Genomic DNA, 23,312 nt, shown 5'->3' with positions numbered 1-23,312 from the left:
GAATTCCGAATCGTTGGCACTGCCTCCTGCCCAGGTGGCCAATCTTGCATTGGATTGTTGTGCCCAACACTTTGGAATGCAGACTCCCTTGAGCCAGCACTTGGTTAGCATAATTTCACCAGTGGTCTCCCCTTCTAAGGTAGTCAGCGAATATTAAAGCAGTCCTAACGATAAAGTTGCATGCAGTCAACCATACAAGCTTCTGAGGGGGAGGAGAATGACTCACTTTCCCTGGAGGGCCTGACAAAGATCAGCTGACATGCGGTGGCACAGGGTGGGGACCCTTCCTCCTTGCCAACATCTTCACCCTGGCACAGCCTCTGGTGACCATCATTTCACATTAGTCCACATTCTGGACAGAAAAATATTTCCATGTCTCCTTCTGTCAGTCTCCCCACTCAGAATGTCGTGAGTCCTTTTCCTGACCTGGCTTCTGATTGGAGAATGGTTGCTTTGGATAATGATCTGCAGGACCCCTGTAAAGGGGTTTATTACCTGTTTGGGTTATGTTTACTACATCTTAAGACGCCTGCAGTGGTGTGTGAAGAAGAGGAAAAGACCTGTGTTTTCTCAACTCCAGGTATCCACAGCAGTAAGCCAATAGCATTCCAGGTATCTGAGTGAAACCAGGACTGGCATCGGCCCATGTGTCCCTTTTGGAAAGACTGCTCACCATGATGAGGGATCTTCTTCAGTATATTGCCTGCTTCTTTGCCTTTTTGTCCACTGGGTTTCTGATTGTTGCCACCTGGACAGATTGTTGGATGGTGAATGCTGATGACTCCCTAGAGGTAAGAAGTCAGTAACTTCTTTCTTTGACCCAATCCATATTTTCTCTCAGCTTCACTACTATATACAACTTTGGTACATTTCCTAGGATTGACTCTCATGAAGTCAGCCAACATCAACTGACTTAACTGCTTTCTGAACCCTGACATTATTCAATTTACTTATACTCCATCCTAAACTATGAAGTAGATGTTGTTATTGTCCTATTTCACAGATGAAGCCACAGGTTAATCCTTCTCTTATTTATAAAGATAAATGCACAAGAGTAACTGCCTAATTCCTGGAACCAATGCCTCTAAAAATTTACCTCTTCCATGTCTGTACAGACCAAACTGAACAGCCTTTTAGTCTTACCTCTGCATCCCGATGTGTAGGAGACATCCTCTCTTCAAAATGAGTTACTCTTGGGAACAGAGTGTTACATAAGAAATGAGTGTGAGAGTTCACATTTGCGAATTTAATTTTTCTCACTGAGGAATTCAAAGTGAAATAAAGTAAACTTAAAGTTCAAAAGTATTTTCCACTGCTGTTCATTAGTAAGGTTTAGGAAAATATAGGTAAGGAAAAGCAGCAAGAATGCTCCAAGACAGATATATTAGCAGCACAAGTTGCATGTTTATGTACAACCTACAGAGTGCAATGTCACCTTCAAGAAGTTTAAAAATCTACTAGAGAGCAAATACATCCTACTTATTAGACTGTAGCAGAAATGGGAAGTAGTTAATTACCTTTCTGTTTCTTTGTACATTCTTTTTCCTGTTTATTTTATCTTGTTTTAAATTTTCTTCTGATTCCTACAAGGTATTTCAAAATCATTGGAGTTATAAATACTTCCTTAGTGCCAGAAAATGGTATTTCCAAAAGCTGTGATAAAATTGAACTCTTGCAGGATGTCTGCTTTAAAGGGAGTCCGGTGATGTGTTTCACTTAACCATAAACATGAACAAGAAATGAAAAATAATATGGAAGAGCTCAGGGAAAAGAATAGATAAGGCATTATGTTGTCACTATTTTGTCATTATCTAGATTTTCAGTTAAGGGTATCTTTAAAGAAATATGTTGGAATTGAGCATACTTTAATTTGTGTTTTAAAAAATATCCTAAAAGCTGGGCACCGGTGGCTCATACCTGTAGTCCGAGCTATTCAGGAAGCTGATGTCTGAGGATTGTGGTTCAAAGACAGTCTGTGAGACTCTTATCTGCATATTAACTACCAAAAAAAATAAATGCTGAAAGTGGAGTGCTAGCACGGAGCAAAAATACTCAGGGACAATTTCTGGACGCTGAGTTCAAGTCCCAGAGCAGATAAATATATCTTAAGATATGTAAAATCCTATCTAAAACTATTTAAAATTATTTTCTGAAGGGATTTGAAAGTCTTTTTATTTAACATGGCAGAATGGCTAACCTTATTGGTTAAGCAGTAGAGTTTCAGAATGGGTGCTGTGGCTCACATTTATAATTCTAGCTCATACCTATAATCCTAGGCTGAGATCTGAGGATCAATACACTTGGGAAGATAAATCCATGAGGCTTATTTCCAGCTAGCCATCAAAACATCAGAATTGGAGATATGGCTCACATAGTTGAGCACCAGGCAGGAGCAAAAAAGTCAATCCTGACCCTGAAACTTATAGTTAAAGTTCCAAGGACAGCATTAAATTAATTAATTTAAATCAATCAATTAATAGTTTTAGGAAGAGAGTCCTGGCACTTAAAACATTTTTCATTGTAGTACCATTTATTATCTGCCTCCACCAGAAGATGGTGAGATGAAATGAAAGGAATAAGCAATCTAGGTTATTCACTTCAAGTAAATCCTTACAAATCTGGGCAAGAATTACTGAACATTCCTTATTTCATTGCCACAGTAAGCCTTCGTGTCTACAGAAACCTTGTCCAAGTGAGTTTGCATTTGCTTTCAACTATCCCCATTTGCCAATATGTTTACTCTCCTGACGATTGTTCCTTTAGTTGGTCAGAATTGGATTCATTGTGTTACCCACAAATTTAAAGATTCTGATACCCACTGATTCAATTACACTGGTCTTTCTCTTCTATATCACACCAATAATTAGAAAAAAAATAGCTCATTTTAAAGATAGTTGGACAAAATTCAACTTAAATATATTTTTTAAAATTTTTCTATGTAATTTTTAGGGCTGGGAATATGGCCTAGTGGTAAAGTACTCGCGTCGTATACATAAAGCCCTGAGTTCAATTCCTCAGCACCACATATATAGAAAAGGCCTGAAATGGCGCTATGGTTCAAGTGGAAGAGTGCTAGCCTTGAGCAAAAAGAAGCCAGGGACAGTGCTCAGGCCCTAGTTTCAAGCTCCAGGACTGGCAAAAAAATAAAACAAAACAAAATGTAATTTTTATTGTCATTGTAAAGGTGATGTACAGATGGGTTACAGTTATATAAATCAGATAAAGAGTACATTTCTTTTTGAACAATGTCACCCCTTCCTTGACCCCCTCCCAGTTTTTCTCTCCTGTTGCCAGCCACAAGTTGTATAGTTCATTTTCAATACAGTGTCTAGTGAGTATTGCCACTGTATTTGTTCACTCTCTGTCCCACCATTTCTGTGTCCCTCTTACCCTTGAAAGACAGGTAAGCAAAGAAGATAAAAGGAAAAGAAAACAAAAAGAATGACAAAGAAAAACTTCTCAGTTCCTGAAGTTTATTTCAATTAAGTATTACTATATAGGATCAGATGTGCATAGTTATTTCACTTTTGTGTTCCTCTCTTAAGGATATTCTCCTTTGGTCTCATGGTATGTGAATGCCTAGAGATGTATATAATTTATCATGTCCCAGTGTAGTATTATTGTTATTACTCTTTACTTTCCAGTATGTGTTCTTATAGAGTTATAGATACATTCTATCTACCTCAAATGAGGGAAACAATGCAACCTAACTTTCTTTGGGTCTAGCTTACTTCACATGATATAATATTTAAAAACACATAAAAAATTTAAAAAGTAGAAAAGATACTATAGATTCATAGTTTTGCTATTATTTTAAATGAGAAAAACAAGAGGGCTAGAAAATGGATTTTATGATTCCATTTGACTTTGCCAATACCTGAGAATCACAATGGTAATCCTACTAGATGAAGGAAAGATAAAGAAAGGAGCATCCTATCTTCTAGGAGAGGACATGAGATGAGGAAACATGATTACTGAAAGCACTACAATGAAAGTTATAGGTCAATTCGTATTTCAAAAAAGAAATTGGCAAAGTACCATTAGTGTGGAGGTCATCAAGCTATCGTTTCCTATTAAGGGCATAGAAATAGTCCACATAGAACAAAAGGTGTTTGAGAAAATTTCCCAAATAATATCCAGGGTTTCAAAAGGTATAAATGGTAACAGGAGACTTCTAAATGTGAAGATAAATACAGACAGACTACAGGAAAGCCACAGTATGTTAGAATACTAAGAGAAATGAGAGGGCAAAGAGTGAACAAATGCAGCAGTAATACTCACTAGACACTATGTTCGAAATGAACTTTGCAACTTGGGGGCAGGTAGATCAGGAGGGGAAAAAGTGGGAGAAAATGAGGGAGGGGAGATACTGCTCAAAGAGAAATATACTCATTACCTGACTCATGTGACTGTACATCACTTTTACAATAAAATTTAAATTTAAAACAAATGTAGAGTAAACTGAGTAACACAAAGCAAGAAACAGAAATATCCCAAATACTCCTTGGTTTTACTCCAGTGTATTCTGCCTTGAAATATGAAATCCTTTCTATTTATTTAAAATGTTAGAATAAATTATCATACCCCAAATTACAGTGTGAATAACCCTAGACCACAGATCATAGACCCTACATTATGATCCTTTTCTTGCCCTTATTGAATCAGTTGTAAAAGCTATGTGTGCTTGTGGCATTGTATATATGTCATAGTAGTTCAGAGAGCTGGGTCTTTATGAGAGTTATCTATTATATGAAATACATACCTTATCCTTAGGCAAAGGAACTTCACAAATATCTAAGCCATGCATTGCAGATTGCTCACCCTCACTACTTGATGGGATTGATTGGAAGTAGTAAATGAGGTATGGGAAGATCAATTAGATGACTTCTGTCACAGACCAAGAAGAAACAGGTAATGGTTAATTTACAGTGATATGAAGCATGAGAAAATAAAGATGTAAACCATTCCAAAGAACTTAGAAGGATGAACTTGGTAGTGTTATGTGGGAAAGAAAATGACAGAGATAAATGGACACTGAAATTCAGCTTACCATTTGGGGGACAATTGGAAGGACTAGCTTAACTGAAGAAAATTAATTGAATTAATCTGGAGCAATATCCCTGAATTATTCCACTACTTCTGGCTTAGTTTAATATATCTAGAAGCAGGGACACAATTCTTTAATAGGAAAGTATATAGGTTTGAATGGATAGCAGAGAAATGACAGGTTAAATTCTATCTTACCAGTGATTTAGGTAAGCTTCTAGATTGCTCTAAACCACATTTCCTTTTCTGTAGAGGGGGAATGACAATATAGGTGCCATTGGTTTTTCTGGGGGATTAAAAGAACTTGTATATCCAAAGCATTTCCCTCCACACCAGGCAAACACACAAATCAGTCAATAAATGTTAGGCGTATTGTGATTGATTTCCAGTGCAGTTTTTTGTTTGTGTTCTGCAGGCAGAGATGACATTTTGTATAATGTTCTCTGAGCACAGAGATTGGAGATTTAAGTCTTGCTCCTATTTTTGTTATTGATCCCCTTTGGAGAAAATTTTGTTGGCTTCTCTGGTCTATGGTTTCTGTGTATTTGAACTAATGGCTGTTTCTTTATTGCTTGACATGAGGAAAAAAGCAGGTAATGGAGTTCCAAAGCAAAGGTTATCTATCAAATACTCATATTGAACAAAAGTAATAAAGGATTAGTAACATTATTAGTATGCTGACATAATATATGTAAATATTAATTAGCATAGTAGAATATAAAATAATAGTTCACATAAAGTTACTAGTTTTTCCATTACCAGAAAGAAAACAACTATTTACCCAAGATTATTCTATTCTCCCTTTAATTTTTTTCTTAATCATTTCCTGAAAAACTATTACACCAAGCACTATTAAGATTAAAATTTTATTACTTGAAAAGAAAGTTGTTCACATTGGAATTTATTTTATCCTCGCAATCAGGGTTTTTCCTATGCTTTCTACTTGCATTAATGATGTTATAATTCTTTCAGACATAAAGTATGTATTAAAATTATTATATCTAGTATGTGCTCTGATTGTTTATATGCTAGAATCCAGTTGGCTTCAAACACTTTCTGCACATTTTGAGACTGCAAATGAGCTTTCATTCAGTGCCTAGTTTCCTACAGTGCAAGAATCTGTAGGAAAGCTTATAGTGGTTCATTTGTGTGCCTGAACTGGAGATGCACCTATTAAGATATTTGGCATATTACTGAAAGAATAAATGAATGGATGAAATACATAGAGTCATCTTCAGAAATACTCTACTAAACACTAGCCAAGTAGAATCTATAGAAAAAGAACACTTTTTTAAGGAAAGGTTTTATATCTCCCTGTAATTAAAAAATTTAGCATGTATATTGGCTCAAATTTTAATAGGACTAAAGTTTTAGCTCTCTGAGATGTCTGTGAGTGTTGGTGAAAAATGTACTGTCTTGTTAAAATGGCTTCTCTGCTTAGTGCTTTTAAAAGAAATGTTGAAATGGAAAGAAAAAGTATTACTGTTTTTCAATCATTCATGAAACAAAATTGTGATTTGTGTTACTGTGTCATAATCATTGCAAGTCATAAAACATACTTATGGGAAAGTATTCTGATGCATGTAGATTAAACAAATTAAACAAGAAATGTTAAAGTTGAAATAGACATTTCAGCCATGTAAATCAGTCATGGAGCTCCACTATAAAAATCATATTGTACCACTAAGATTGAATTACCTTGTTTTTTTTTAATCATCTATACATTCAGATAGTGCTCAGAAAATGCAAAAATAGAACTAAAAAGAATATATTTTAGAAAATAAACTCATAAGTTTCTTTTATATTTTAGAAGGCAATATTAGTCATGATTATTTCAGTCTTGCTCCCTTAAAAAGGTTAAGTCCTACATTGAGTTTCTTTATACCATAAGATAAAACATAATACAAATAAATAAAATAATACAAATAAATACAAATAAAACATAATACAAAAGTAAAATGTTCAGGATCCTACTTCAAAAAATTCAAACACATTTGGATTTCTTACAAAATATTATTAAAACATTTATGTCTTGATAAATGCTTTTAAGTAAATTGTGCCTTCAAGGGTAAATCCCTGCAGCAAAAGAAGAACAAAGTAATGTAAATATAAGAAGCACTACTATATATAAACAAGGTTGCTTTATATTATGTGTTGTACTGGCTTATTATGCTTGGCTTTAGTCTTTTCATTCATTGTGTGTGTGTGTGTGTGTGTGTGTGTGTGTGTCTTCACTTGCACCACTTCTGGGGCTTGAAGTCAGGGCTTATGTGCTGTCTCTTAGCTTTTTAGGTCAATGCTGGTATTCTACTACTTGAGCCATAGCTCTATTTCTGGCCTTTTAGTGGTTAATTGGAGATAAGAGACTCATGGACTTTCTTGCCTGGGCTTCAAACCACAGTCCTTGATCTCAGCCCCACTGGTAGCTAGGATTACAGGCATGAGACACCAGCACTCAGCTTATTCATTCATTTATAACCCAATGAATACTGACAAATAAGATTTGCATAACAATAAAAAATCAACAGTAAATATCTACCAAGCCTAGTACATAAAGAGACAAATTATTCATTGTCACATATTTCAGGAGAGATAAAGGAGAGATTGACAAAGAAGACATCACAAAATATTTTATTTAAATATATATTTAAATTCATATTTAAATTCATATTTACATAAATTTATATTTACATTTAAATTTAAAGTATACATAAATATATAATATTTTGTGTTTATGTGGTACCAAGAAATTGAACCCAGGACCTCATGTATGCTAGGCAAGCATGCTACCACTAAGCCACATTCCTTGCCCTAAATTTATGTTTAAATAGTACAAAAGAACCCTAAGATACACTTACTAATTTTTCAGTACAAGTGTACATTTTATAAGGCTTTAGCTAGGTTAAATATAGCAATATCTTTGAGTATTTATTAGTTTTTTTATGATGAAATATGCAAAACTCAATGTACATTATCATTGTTTATAGTCACTGTTGGGGAACAGCACACCTCTTCCTGTCCCTCCCTTTCATCTACTCCTCCTCTGGGTCATCTCATAGCTTCAAGGTAACCACCATTCAACCCTCACCATTTACATAACCAACTGTTCAGAGTCCTGGTAGGAGTGAGGACAATAAAAAATACTTGTCTCACATGAAGAAGTGCTCTACATCACTGGCCATAAAAGAAATGTAAATCAAAACAACATTAAAATTCCACTTTACCCCAGTAAGAATGTCCATTATCAGGAATTCTAATATTAACAAATTTTGGAGGGGATGTGGCCAAAAGGGAACCCTACTACATTGTTGGTGGAAACGTAAACTTGTTCAACCCCTCTGGAAAGTGGTATGGATGTTCCTCAGTAGACTAAACATAGAGCTCCTCTAAGACCCAGCAGCCCCACTTTTGGGCATCTACCCAAAAGATTACAAGCAAGACCACACTAAAGCCACCAACACAACTATGTTCATCACAGCACTATTTGTCATTGCTAAAATATGGAACCAACCCAGATGCCCCTCAGTAGATGAGTGGATCAAGAAAATGTACATATACACAATTGAAATCTATGCCTTTATCAGAAAGAATGACACTGCCCCACTCTTAAGATAATGGAAGGACTTGGAAAAAAAATCAAACTAAATGACGTGAGCCACACCCAAAGAAACATGGACTTTATGGTTTCCTTCATAGGGACTAATTAGTACATGTCTAGGATAGTCCCAGCAGAAGATCACAATAGCTCAATAGCTATGCCTGTATGAACATATAAAATGATGCTAAGGGAAATGAACTCCAAGTTATGGAAACAAGTGGTATATCATTGTTGTAGTTATTTTCAACATGCCATGTGAAACCATACCCTTTTTTTTTTCTCTCCTATTACCTTCTCATGTTTTTACCCCTGCTATCACTGTAACTGATCTTAATACCCTGGATACTGTATATATGTGAATTGGAACTAGGGAAGGGAAAGGGGATACCAAAATTGAGAGACAAAGGTTAAAAAGACAAACCATTACAACAGCAATAAGTACAAAACCATTTAGAGTACACCAACTGTACAACTCATGGGAGGCGGGAGAAATGGGAAAGGGGGAGGGGGAAATGAGAGAGGAGGTAACAAGTTGGATAAGAAATGTACTTGCCTTATATATAAAACTGTAACCCCTCTGTACATCACTTTGACAATAAAGAAGAAGAAGGAGGAGGAGGAGGAGGAGGAGGAGTAGGAGGAGGAGGAGGAGGAGGAGGAGGAGAAGAAGAAGTAGAAGAGGAGGAGGAGGAGGAGGAGGAGGAGGAGGAGGAGGAGGAGGAGGAGGAGGAGGAGGAGGAGGAGGAGGAGGAGGAGGAGGAGGCTGGGGATATGACCTAGTGGCAAGAGTGCTTGCCTCGTATACATGAGGCCCTGGGTTCAATTCCCCAGCAGCACATATACAGAAAATGGCCAGAAGTGGCGCTGTGGCTCAAGTGGCAGAGTGCTAGCCTTGAGCAAAAAGAAGCCAGGGACAGTGCTCAGGCCCTGAGTCCAAGCCCCCAAAACTGGCAAAATAAATAAATAAATAAATAAATAAATAAATAAATAAATAAATAAATAATAAAACGAAGAGGAGGAGAATACTTGTCTCTTGAGATATCATGGAATACTTGCCTTTCTGTGCCTGGTGACATATTCCCCATAACCTACAGGCCTCCAGTATGATAGGATAAATAAGTCTTCATGGAAGACAGCTAGAGTTCAAACTGAATAAAAGATCTCAGGAATGCAGAACTAATTTACAACACCATTAACTCAACTGGGAAATATGGCTCTCAATATCATTTCCTATAGCCTTCTAAGTGTTTTCCTGCTCATTGGTTAGTGCTTGATAATCACTTTATAGAATGACTTGATTAAACATGGCCTAGGATGATTCCAAGTCAGTATAAACTTGGCAGTTCTCTTGTCTTCTGGATTTAATTGTTTTAGTTTATCTAGTGCAACTAAAATCATATAGGAAGCAGCAACTGTGTATATGTTGTTCAGAGTAACCATTTTCTACTCCAAATATCAGATGAGAGTAAATATGAGTATTTATGGATCTCTTCAATAAATATCTGTGAAACACCGATTATATACCAAGGAGGAGGGACTGCAGGGTCCTTGCAGCAATATTCCATGTCCATATTAGTTGCTGTATTCCAGCATTTGATTGGCATGTTCATGAGTACACAACAGGAATTCAAAGAATACAATCTGGACAATGACAGACTGAGGCAATAATGCACATACACTACACAGTGTGCTATACTAAATAGTATAAGCAGATGGACACATTATTGTGGATTCTTCAAATAAGAAGAGATTGACTCCACCTGTAGAAGATGAAGCTGTCTCATGGAAGAAGGAATGCCTTTAAAGTTGGACTAAAATTAAAAGTAAAATTTTGGCAGGTTGATAGCAGAAATAGTCATTCTTAATATCAGATACCAGAGGCAGAAATTAAAATGCCTTGAGGATCTAGGTAGCCAATTCACTTGAGCAAGGCAGAGAGTACAGGAACTGTGGCATTCTAGTAGGCATATCTCCCCCAACCCCCCAAATGGGAGCAATCACTCTTGATGCTATGTAGGGATGGGGAGTCTAGGAGAGCAGATTGACTAACTTTGCCAGGGAAGACAGAAGTGTATACTGTCCTATAACATTGCTCCATCTGAAGGAATAGTAAGCAATTAGGTGACTTATGTTGACATTGTGTTTGTGTTTTCTCCTTTTCTGTCAAACTGTTGGCAAACTGGCTTCTCAAGTAAGAAACAATCGACTGCTCATACCTATAGATATGCATTGAAATAATATACAGATTTCTTCGGTATTGTTTCCTATGGTGTCAGTAAATATACTAGTTGCATGTTAAAAGGAGAACATTTCAAATTGGAACTCTCTATTTAGACGAATAAAAAATATTAGTTGACATTTTGTAAATTATTTTGCCCTTTCAGAAAGGTTAACCATAATATTTTAAGCAGTTGTCTGCTTTTTAAGAATGTTGTATTAAAACTTACAGAATTTACATTAGCCTTTCTTGTAGAGAATTACTCAGAAGCCATTTTATAACAGAAGTTTAGGCGAGCTGAAAATTGTATATTATAGCAAGCAGAGCTTTCCTAAATACAATAAAGAACATAAAATCTTATAACCTTGTATTTGTGCACAAAGGCACCTTTAAGAGTGTCTACAGTAAGTGCTGTATTAACACTGAAGTTTACTTAATTGCAGCTACTATTCTCACGTACCTTAACTGAGGGTGAATACCAAGCAGTTTAACAGTGTGCCCCTGAGCATTAATACCTAATGAAATAGAATTCCCTGTTTTCTCTAATGAGCTCATTGCTTTTCTAAATATGGTCATTGTAAGTAAATGATCAATAGCTTGGAAATTGACAACACTACTGGCTTGTTTGGGGCAAGACAGGAATACTCTTATTAGTATAAAAACGGTTTTGAATATACATCTCAGACTACTTTCTGATGACCACATATATCAGGGATGTTTTAGTGGCTAGTTTTCAGACAGTAGGAAGTTATGAACAATCATTGCATGATGATAGAGCAATAGGTTTACATTATGTAGCTTAAGTTAGGATGAACCACATCCAATATAATTGTTACATGGGAAACTGAGGACAATAGCCTCTGAGAAGGTGTATTTCTTTTGTGATGTAGCAGTTCCATATGAACTGCTTGTACCATATTAGTTTCCTGGGACTGCAGTAAAAAGTTCTCTTAGACTAAGTGGATGAGCAGAGTCTAGAGGCTAAAAGTTTGAAATCAAGGTCTTGACTAAGCTTCTCAGACCCTAAAGTAAATTCTCTGGGAGAGAATTCTCTGGAAAGTTTGGGAGACTCTTTGTGCTTCTATTGGTTGGTAGCCTTCCTTAACTTGTGGCTGTGTGACTGTGAATCCCCTCCCCCAGCCCTGAGACTGCCTCCTTTTCTGTCCTGCACCCCACTGCTATGTTGAAGACCTGCCTTTTCCATTTATTTAACATGATTTTTTTCTGTGCCTTAATTTCCTTATCTGTGAAATGGATGTTAACAATAATATGCTTCAACAGCAACTGTGTCAAAGTATAAGATTAACTTATTATTAGTTACCACTAAGTGTAAGTATTTCTCATAAAGCAATGAAGAAGGTATCACATTTCAATTGTGGTGGCTTTGCAAGTATTAGAGTTTTACTTGCACAGAACTTCAAAGAAAATGTAAAGCTGAGAGTTTTATAATACATGCATTCCTTGAGTGATTTTCTCTTGCAGAGCATTTTATTCCCTTGTCTCTGCCTTTCACGAACATCTCTTCCTTTCATTCCTCTTCCCATCTTGCTCTGTTGTTTATTTTTTTCTTGGAGAAAAATGTGTTTTTCATTTCCCAAGGTATTTCCCAAACTTAACTTAATTTCCAGATTTTCAAGTTAATGTGAATCTGAAATTGAGTCTGAAGAAATGATCAGGTTTGGTTTGTTGCTTATGCATGAGTTTTGTCAAGAACACTTGAAACTACTTTCTGTTGGCATGTTTACAATTGTAGAAAATCTACCATGACATACTGCTCATGGATAATGGGGGAGAAGAAGCAGGGTACTGGTGAGTTTAGCACTAAGTGGGTACATATCATCTGCAAACAATTTCCAAGTGAAAGCGTTTCAGAGCTGTCAAACTGAATGAAATTAATCCTCCATTTGTTTACATATCTCCATGGCTTCAGCATCTCTAATCTGTCAGCAGAGAAGGGAGGAAGAAGATAGATTTTCAGTCATTTGTTGCTACCTTTTCATTTATTTGCTTTCTTTGCTAATTTTAAATTTATGGGACCCATCTAAAATAATACACTTCTTCATGGAATTCAGTGTTCATTATGAAGAAATATTAATGTATATTCCCAACAGATTCAAGGCATAAACAGCAATCATCTGGGGTTGTATAGATTTACTTATGAGTAAATGTCAGCACAGAGAAAGGAAATAATTGTCTCCATGTTAAACCATGACACAATGATGGAAGTAGACACAGATATTTGGGCAAATTTAGCTCTTATCCCTTTTAGCCATGACTTATTTCTTCACATGCCTCTTTCAATCAGGAAACAGATTCATCTCCTAGCCCACGAAGTGCCTAAGGGAAAATGTTCTCATGGGCATTATTTGTGGAAAATGGAATTCAGTCATGCTTGTAACCCCTGTGTTTTCCTATCAAACATGACAGCCTGGGCTCCCTGTGATCAAGGAGAGCTGAAGTGAATTCATGACTTACCTCACATAGTGTCTTCTCCAAAATTTAGGTCAGCACAAAATGCCGAGGCCTTTGGTGGGAGTGTGTCACCAATGCCTTTGATGGGATTCGAACCTGTGATGAGTACGACTCCATATACGCGGAACACCCCTGTATGTATACCTTATGCCTTCCTGCTTGACAGGAGAGACACTGAGAGAAACGAGGCTCAGGTTTTCATTCTGTCTTTTTCCCCCATAGAATTATAATAAGGTTCTGTTCAAGTTGAAATATTTCAATTAGAAATTTAATTCATTTTCAAAATGTGAATTGAAACATTATTTTAGCATATGTAACCTTAACCTATATATTTGTAAATCCCATCAGGGTTAAAAATATTTTCTTATGTCTCCTATCTTCCAAGAACATGACACAGAACTTTATACAGAATAGGCTTATAGTAATTTTTTTAAACTAAAACACATTATTTGGATATTGTGATTTTTATAATTGGAGTTAAGTGGTGGTATGATTGTCAAATTAAATGAATGACATTCAAGAGATAGTTTTCACTTATGTCTTCACTCAAACAGACAGTGTACCTGAAGATTTATAAGAGAGAGAAATGGAGATAGAAGGGGCAGAGATAGAGATAAGACCAAGAATCCGGAATCAATAGATGAAAAGACAACTCATGTGATACAGTCAGCAATGATACTGGCACTGGCCCTTTCAGCTTCCCTGCTGGTAGCTTTCAATCCTATTTATTTCTCTGAGTAAAGTGATTTCTTTAATTAAAACTCTCATCCTTGATTCTCTCAAAATTTATTTCCACATTTAATTATTACTTGGAGCATTGAATCATGACGCGAAATTAGACCAATCTTTTTACAGAAGCAAAGTGATCTTAGTCCCTTTCAAAGCAAGTAATGGGTGATGGTGCCATACAACAGCATGCACACACACACACACACACACACACACACACACACACACCTACATACATACACATATATGAATGTGTGCAAACATATATACATACAATAAATGCAAAGTAAAGCTTTGGAATGTGCCTTTTCTCCTGGATAAGATCTCCATTGAGGAAAACACCCTTAACTGAACAATACACGAACATATCTTTGCCTGGTATTTAGGAGTTAGGTGCAAAAACATACTTTAAAAAGAAGTAGGATTTGAGAGGGGAAGTGGAAAATCATGTTGGGCACTCAGCCAATTCCAAAATTGCATTGCACAGCCAGAGATGAGAAGAAAACAAAAGATTAAACATTTAAAACCTTAAAATACTACCTTGTACATTCATGCAAGAAGAAAATTAAATCACTCACAAGCTCACTACAAAGAAAACCACTGTTTACAGTTTAATCAGTTCCTTTTAAAAAATATTTCACCTAAGCTACCTCACATTTTTCTTTTGTTCTTACATAGTATTTCCAAAATGTGAGCTAAAGATTCTAACATGTATTTTAAGACAGGGGTAAAAATATAAACTAGGTTTTGGATATACCTATGAGGAAGTAGAATTTTCATACTTACAGTTAAGTACCCCTTCTCAGGCTCTATACATAGATGTGTGGCCCCTGGTGAATATTTGCTTTGTAGGACTCGTGTTGATTAAAAAATAATTTGAGTTCACCTCCTCCAAATAAACATACACATTCCATTCTCAAATAAACATACACACTCCATAGCTCAATTTAATGATCCCAAATTAAGAAATTTTTCACCAGTTAGCATAAGCAATCTGCTCACAGGGTGCCCTCCTGGAACAGACTGACCTTGGGACCCCTGAGCCATGCCACAGGCATAAGTCCTAGATCTCCAGAAAGACCCTGTGTGTGGGAAAGAGAGCAAGACAGTCCAACAGGTAGGGAAAACCAAGAGCCAGGAGGATCTGAATACATTCAGATGTAACCAGATGCATGGTCCTAGGTGGTCTCAGATTCCATCAAGGGTCCAAAAGACTTCAAGGAGAAAACTTCAGCGGAGACACAACAAAATACTCACTGGCCTGGAGCACTGAGTAGAAGACTTAGATGTATATAGCATTCTGTTTTTGACTATAACTTTAAAATATGCTCCTTTAGCAATGCAGAACTAAAGAGTTGATATAGAGTGTTATCAGGAAGGGTTATCATCTTTGGAGTTTAGAGAATGTGGTTTGACTTCCAGAGATGGTTTGTTTGCTATTTACAGCAGAAATAACTTTTCTTCTCCTAGGATTCCTATCAACCTGAATTCATAAGAAGAAACTTAAAATAGTTTACCCTGCAGGCATGTGCAAAAGTTTAACCAATTTTGTTTAATTTTTAATAAAATTAATATATGCAGATATTTATTGATTACCTGCCTAATATTCCTTCTTCAATTCAGTATTTGGCTAGAATTCACCTGAATGGGAAACAGATTATATGAGTGTGTACAGCAAATTAATATGTGTTTGTGCACGTGCGTGTGTAGAGAGAAAGAGTATATATGTATATATATATGTTTATGTATGTATATATCTCAATATCTACTACATACAGTTCTATTTATCCCAACATCTATTAAGATATTATCTAGTGAAGTTGTCAGTAAAATCAAGTAATGATTAGAGTCTAATCAGGTAAGGACAATAATTTCACAATATTTTAAAATTTTATGAAAAAAATTAGCGGTTTTCCTGTTCATGTTTATGTGAATGTAAATTCAGAGTCTATCTGTAGTCTTCTGTGAATGTACATGCTCCTCTGGGGTATGGTGTACCACTGTAAGCTAACTTGTCTCTTTCCCCTGACTCTATTGTAACTGCATGTCCCCATCGGGCAATCGTCCAGTGAAGCTTGTGGTAACTCGAGCGTTGATGATTACTGCAGATATTCTGGCTGGATTTGGATTTATCTCCCTGCTCCTTGGACTTGACTGTGTGAAATTCCTCCCTGATGAACCATACATTAAAGTTCGCATCTGCTTTGTTGCTGGGACCATATTATTAATAGCAGGTACTGGTTGGTTTGGCAAGAGGGAGGGTGAGCCACAGAGTAGGATACTCACTGAAGGTCTTGACTTGAGGAGGTGCTGCTCTGAAACAGCTCCTTTGATCATCTATGAGGCTTGCTTTCCTTGATGAAGGAAAAAAATAAACAAAACCAAACAACAACAACAAAAACAACAGATCTGCTGCTAGCTCGACTTTCTCCTTTAGAATCAGTCTTTGATAATCTCCCAGATTAAACATGCTAAAGATCTGGAACTATCTTTTAGTTAGTCAAAAGCTATATAATCATTCAAGTATTTTTTTGTAATTATTCTTGAATTTAAATTCCAAAGTAAACCCTAATCTGTGATTTCCTTACTTGTACCCTTCACTGATTTTTTGTATTTATTGTCAAAGTGATGTACAGAGAGGTTACAGTTTCATACGTTAGGCATTGGATATATTTCTTGTACTGTTTGTTACCTCATCCCTCATTCCCCCCTCCTCCTCACCCTTTCCCTCTCCCCCCATGAGTTGTTCAGTTGGTGTACACCAAACAGTTTTGCAAATATTGCTTTTGTAGTCGTTTGTCATTTTATCCTGTGTCTCTCGATTTTGGTATTCACTTTCACTTTCCTAGTTCTAATACCAGTATATACAGTTTCCAATGTACTCAGATAAGATACAGTGATAGTGCAGGTATAACCACAAGAAGGGGATACAAGAGGATCATCAACAATAGAAGCTACGGTTTCACATGGCATGTTGAAAGTAATTACAACAGTGATATATCACTCGTTTCCATAACATAGAGTTCATTTCACTTAGCATTATCTTATGCATTCATAGAGGCATAGCTATTAGGCTCTTGTGATCTTCCGCTGTGACTAGCCTAAACCTGTGCCAATTATCCCCTATGAAGGACCTTCACCGATTTCTAAAGCAATAAATTAAGTTGACCAAGTCTGAAATTAAACTTCTTTTTTCATGTGCCTGTTTTTTGGATCATAAACATGACAATGAGGTAGAGTGTATTATTATCAAAATTTAAGAAATAGATCAAGAATTCTTTACATGGTATTTCTTAAGGAAACAAAAAAAACCCCGATATTTTAATCAGCTCTGTCTTTAATTTCAGTAATTCCTCTATTACAGTATACTGTCTCTTTTATGTTTTATTTCAAATTGTACTGTTGAAAAATCAAAAACATATATAGGAAGAATAAAAACCAAAAGGGGATGGCTCCAGAGAGGAAACCACAGTATTATATGGTAGAAGTGAGGACCTGTCCAGGCAGTATGGGGTAGTGAATCCATAGGAATTCTGGAACTAAAAGTACTTGGAGTTTATCTGTCTATATGTCTATATATCTACCTATGCCTGTTCACATATTGATATGATATTATGATATCTTCAATTCCTCTCAATTTTGGATGTATAGATTGGGAACAATAATATATATCTTGGATTGCTTCTGTAAAAATTCAGTGTGGGCAGAGCAAACTCAGGAGGAGAACTAGCCTTCACTCATTCAGAATGAAATTTACCACTTTTTGTAATTTTTTATATGTAGAAACATTGAGTTAAGACCCTAATAATCCTCAAATTATACTGATAAGTAATATGAATTCAATAATATACATTTGTTATGACATTATTTTTTCCTACCAGCTGATTAAAAGCATAAAAGTTTGTTTTTTTGTTTTTTTGTTTTTTTGGCCAGTCCTGGGGCTTGGACTCAGGGCCTGAGCACTGTCCCTGGCTTCTTCCCGCTCAAGGCTAGCACTCTGCCACTTGAGCCACAGCGCCGCTTCTGGCCGTTTTCTGTATATGTGGTGCTGGGGAATCGAACCTAGGGCCTCGTGTATCCGAGGCAGGCACTTTTGCCATTAGGCTATATCCCCAGCCCAAAAGCATAAAAGTTTTATACATAAAAATGATTTATTTAACAAAGTCAGCCTTGTTTAAGACTATTCAATTTTGTTCCAGAATATACTTTATGACCTCACAACAAACCCCATATTTTTGTAAAAGGACAACACAAAAAATTGCAATTCCTTGAGGAAAATTCCTATAGGAAGCTTGGTGCAGTGGCTCAAGCCTATAATCCTAGCCACAAAGGAAGCACAATGGCTGGACACAGTGGTGTGTACCTATCACTCTAGTAATATGGGGAAGAACAAATGGGAGAATTGTTGTCCAGGCAAGACTAGACATAAAGCAGAAACCATGCCTCAAACAAAAGTAAAAAATAAAAAGAGTTTAGCTGTTGCCTAGGTGGTAGAGTGCATACCTAGCAAGTATGAGGCCCTAAGTTCAAACCCCAGTACAGAAGAAAATTCCTATAAGAATTACTGATAAAACGACTAAATTAAATTAAGCTTTGAAAACATTATTTAAAAAGACAGTTATATATATATATATATATATATGGTGCACACACATACTTATTTGATGTACACACACACACAAACACATTTATATACTCTAAAATCTCTTGAAATTTGTAAAAGGCCATTCTAGGCCAGGTGCAACTGGTTCATGCCTAAAATTCAAACTATTCAAGAGTTGAGATTTGAGATCAAAGTTTGAGGCTATCCAGAGCAGAAAAATTTGCTGTACTTCATCTCCAAAAACAAGATAAAGGAAAGAAACCTGAAAATCTGAAGACATGGCTCTAGTAGTAGAGAGCTGTCATAGCAAGCATGAGGCATTGACTTCAAACCCTAGTATATTTTTTCAAAAAGAAAGAAAAAAGAAAAAGCACTCCAAAATTAGCCTACAAGTGGCAGTGGGGTACTTTGGGAAAGATATGTTAATGTATACCTCATATAAATATGGTATAAATCTATTTTCTGATTTGACCTCTTCAGCTACTTGCTTAGAGTAATTTTAAAAAGGAAATGAAATTGTAATTTTTAACATATATCCCAGATTCCCCTAGGGGAATAAATGTTGAGCTTTTTGGAAGACTACAGAGCCTCTACCAGTAGTTTTTGTCTCCCAAACTGCCACTTTCTTTCTTCCATCTAACCCTTGACATACAATTTATGTCATTGAAACAAGGGAGCACCAGGAACATCGCTTTGAAACAATTAATTGCACAGAGGCTAAATTGGGACATTAACTTGAATTTAAAGGTAATAACATTTTTTTTGTTTCATTCTCAAATAGTATGGGGATGTTAGATAAGGGTTTATCTGAAAACAAAGACAATTTTTCCTTCAGTTATTTGGTTCTGACACCAGTACAGTAGAATGAAAGATTTTTAAAGCAGGTTATATAAGGGTGCTTATTATGTGGTTGGAAAGCTTCAGTAGTAAATCTGAGAAGCAATAGCACACTCAAGAACAAGCACTTGCAATTAAAAGGAGTATATAGAATGAAATGGATGCTATTGGTTCACATCTGCATCCCAGCGAATCAAGATGCTAAGATCTGAGGATCCTGGTGTATAGCCAGCCCAGGAAAGAAAGCCTATGAAAATCTTGTCTCCAATTAACCAGTAAAAAGCTCAAAGTGGTATCCCGAACATCAGGCTGGGGTGAAAAAGCCAAACAAGAGCACCAAACCCTGAGTTCAAGCCTCAGCATTGGCAGAAATTCATAAAAACATACTATGTAGAATGTACTTGTGCTCCATTTTATATGTGTTTTACTGCATTTTATTTGTAACGTCTTCCTTCTGTTTTTAAGAGTTGTCTTTTTATGAGCTACATGAAAACATTTTGATCAATCACAGTTCACATAGATGATGTGGCCCTATAATATTACAATGGAAGTGAAATACTATTATTATGTAGCTGTTGAAACACCTTAGCACAAGTCATTTTTCATGTGTTAGCTCTGAAGATGGTGTAAATAAGCCTACAGTGTTGCTAGTTGTATAATTGTATAGCACATACAATACTTGAAAATAATCAACCATTATGTTACAGGATTTTCCGTTTATTATAGTATATGCCTTATCCATTATTTTGCAATGCATTCCTTATACTTGTAAAAAAAATAAAAGTTGGGCTGGGGATATAGCCTAGTGGCAAGAGTGCCTGCCTCGGATACACGAGGCCCTAGGTTCGATTCCCCAGCACCACATATACAGAAAACGGCCAGAAGCGGCGCTGTGGCTCAAGTGGCAGAGTGCTAGCCTTGAGCGGGAAGAAGCCAGGGACAGTGCTCCGGCCCTGAGTCCAAGGCCCAGGACTGGCCAAAAAAAAATAATAAATAAATAAATAAATAAATAAATAAATAAATAAATAAAAGTTGCCAGATACCAGTGGCTAATTTTCATCCTAGCTACTCCAGAGTCTGAGATCTGAGGCTTGAGGTTTGAAGATAACCCAGGTTGAAAAGTCTGGGAGACTATCACCAATTAACCAGCATAAAAAGTAATCATGAGGCTTGGTTCAATTAGTGAAGTGCCAGCCATGAGCAAGCAAGCAGAGTGAGTACAAAAACCTGAGTTCAAGTCCCAGTACTGGAAAAATAAATTGACAGTAATTTTCTGTGTTATACCACCAGCTGCCTTGTACTGGTGCCCACAGCTCACATCTCTTCATTACATCTTTTTTTTTTTTATTGTGATTGATTTAATTTCAGTTCATCATGGGCCTAGGGCAATGAGCAAATACCATGTATCTTTGATATCAAGTCATTTGTCTCATCTAGGTTTGTATATCAAAACTCCACTCACACGATGACAAAATAAGCTACAGACACATTTCTCTGAAAATATCCTTGTTGTTAAATGATGCATGGCTGTACCAAGATAGTACAGGGAAAATAGGAAAATTGAAATGATCATTTCAAGTTTACACAAACAGATGATCATTGTGTGGCTTCCATTCTCGTGTTTCCTTTTATAAATAAACTGAGATCAAATTTGGAAGATGTACAAAATGGAAAGTGAAACATAAAAGATAGAAAGCATGCCCAAACTTGATAATCCCATGAATGCATAGTATCCTTGTGACCTTTCTGAATGACTCCATACATTCTGAGTACTGAGCAGATCTCCTTTGTGTTACATACAGAAAATGGCTCATTTGAATTCTAGCATCCAGCCTTTTCTTTTAGGTACCCCAGGAATCATTGGCTCTGTGTGGTACGCTGTCGATGTGTATGTGGAACGGTCTTCTCTGATTCTCCACAATATATTCCTTGGCATACAATATAAATTTGGTTGGTCTTGTTGGCTTGGAATGGCTGGATCACTGGGCTGCTTTGTTGCTGGAACTGTCCTTACTTGCTGCTTCTACCTCTTCAAGGGTAAGAACAACATTATATGACATTCTTCCTTTCCTCTACTAGAATCTTTCTCACAGAACAAAAAGTAATGTCTTTACCTACTGCCAAGAAATATTCTAATTATTCAAAAACAACCAAGTTGCAACATTCAAGTCTTTCTACCCAGTAGTAGTTTATCAGTTAAAAATGGAATCACACAGATACACCTGTGTCATATATATGTATATATACATATATGTGTATATATACATACATATATATGTATATATATATGCATATATATGGGGCAGTACCAGGCTTGAGCTCAGGTCCTGGCTCGGGTTCTTTGCTCTTTCATTCAAGGCTAGCTAGCACTCTACCACTTGAGCTATAGCTTCACTTTAGGCTCTTTGCTGGTTAATTGAAGACTCACAGACTTCCCTGCCATCCTCAGATCTCTACCTTCTGAATAGTTAGTATTAGAATTGTGAGCTACTTGTGCCCAGCTCAGATGTATAACAGTATTTTGATGCATTGTATTCTCTCCTATGCATCTCACTTTATCAAATCTACTTAAATTAAGAATTAAAGTTGACTGAGAATTTAATGTGCTGTATTGTAGTTTGAAAATTCTTTCTTAAATATTTAGTTCACATATGTATAAATGAAGGGAAAGGTAGGATTAGAAGAGATGAGGAAAACAATGGAAGGGGTAACAGTGACCAAGATGCAATGTACTCAGAAACTGAAACCCCTTTGTACATTTAAAGTTAATTTAAAAAAAGAAAGAAAGAAGAAAAGTTCTTTTCACTAGGAAAACAAAAATACAAATTCCTGGTTCAACTTAGAATTTCCAAATAGTTTTTAGAATGAATATTTTTGATTTGAGTCTTTGTAGGATTCCTAAGTGACCCCTACTATGAGTACATACATATGCGCCCTTTTTGGTAGAGGAATCTATAAAATGGCATTGTTTTCATCTTCTAAGGTTTACTGAGTCATACTTACTTATGTCTCTTTTTTGTTGTTGTTTGTCCAGATGTTGGTCCTGAGAGAAATTACCCTTACTCCATGAGAACACCCTATTCTGCTGCAGCTGTGTCTAAGGCCAAGTCCTACATGGCCTCTCGGACAGAGACGGCCAAAATGTATGCTGTAGATACCAGGGTGTAAAATGCTATGCATTTACTTGTGTTTGTGTGCTATTTAACCCATCGACACATTCAAGTTAATAAAACAATGTTTCACACCTAGGATAGTTATTTACATTTTATATTCAATCAAATTAATTGCTGGCTTAATAAAAAATAATAGATTTGTGAACACTTATCCTTTCTATTATTTTCCTGTCTCCACCACACTGTCCATACATTTTAAGACAATGTTGAAATGTTTATTTATCATTTTTTTCTATTGGAGATGATGACATGGAGATATTAAAATGAAGTGATCCTTCAATGATGAAGAGCAAACTTTAAAGCAGTTTAGAGATTCTAATCCATGGCAGAAATGGCAGGCAAGCTCTTAGCTCTATTTCTGAGCTTTTGGTTCACTTTCTGCATTCTCATTGCGTAAGGGCATTATCTGATGACTTTGAGGACGATTCCTATTCCACAGTCACTTGTATCTCCAAGTATAGCATTGCTCTGATTTTTCTTTAGAACAGAAAAAGAAAATACCAGCCTCATGTACCAGGAATCAATGGAAACTAATAGTCATAAGTGGAAGTTAAAGATAAGTTCTTCCTTTATACTCTAAATGTCAAAGGAAAGTGCTAAACTAATATTGGAGTCAGGAGTGATTTTCTTCCTCAT

At 36.2% G+C, this 23,312-nt stretch overlaps 1 protein-coding gene across 2 annotated transcripts; it reads left to right on the top strand.

Annotated features, from left to right (window-relative positions):
• Window positions 1-224: 224 nt before the first annotated feature.
• Window positions 225-22,823, top strand: Cldn16 (claudin 16). 2 transcript variants are annotated; one of them, XM_048346953.1, is made up of 5 exons: window positions 225-791; window positions 13,366-13,468; window positions 16,172-16,297; window positions 21,349-21,540; window positions 22,538-22,823. In XM_048346953.1, exons 1-5 carry the CDS (start codon window positions 675-677, stop codon window positions 22,669-22,671), a joined length of 672 nt encoding a protein of 223 aa, XP_048202910.1. In that variant the 5' UTR covers window positions 225-674; the 3' UTR covers window positions 22,672-22,823. The 2 variants fall into 2 exon arrangements, with proteins under 2 accessions (XP_048202910.1, XP_048202909.1); XM_048346952.1 differs by having other exon boundaries at window positions 228-791; window positions 16,133-16,297.
• Window positions 22,824-23,312: the final 489 nt, after the last annotated feature.

This window comes from Perognathus longimembris, chromosome 5 (assembly GCF_023159225.1).
Source record: "Perognathus longimembris pacificus isolate PPM17 chromosome 5, ASM2315922v1, whole genome shotgun sequence".
Taxonomy (NCBI): Eukaryota; Metazoa; Chordata; class Mammalia; order Rodentia; family Heteromyidae; genus Perognathus; species Perognathus longimembris.
Note: the sequence above shows the minus strand (reverse complement) of the source record. Positions and strands in the feature narration are given on the sequence as shown.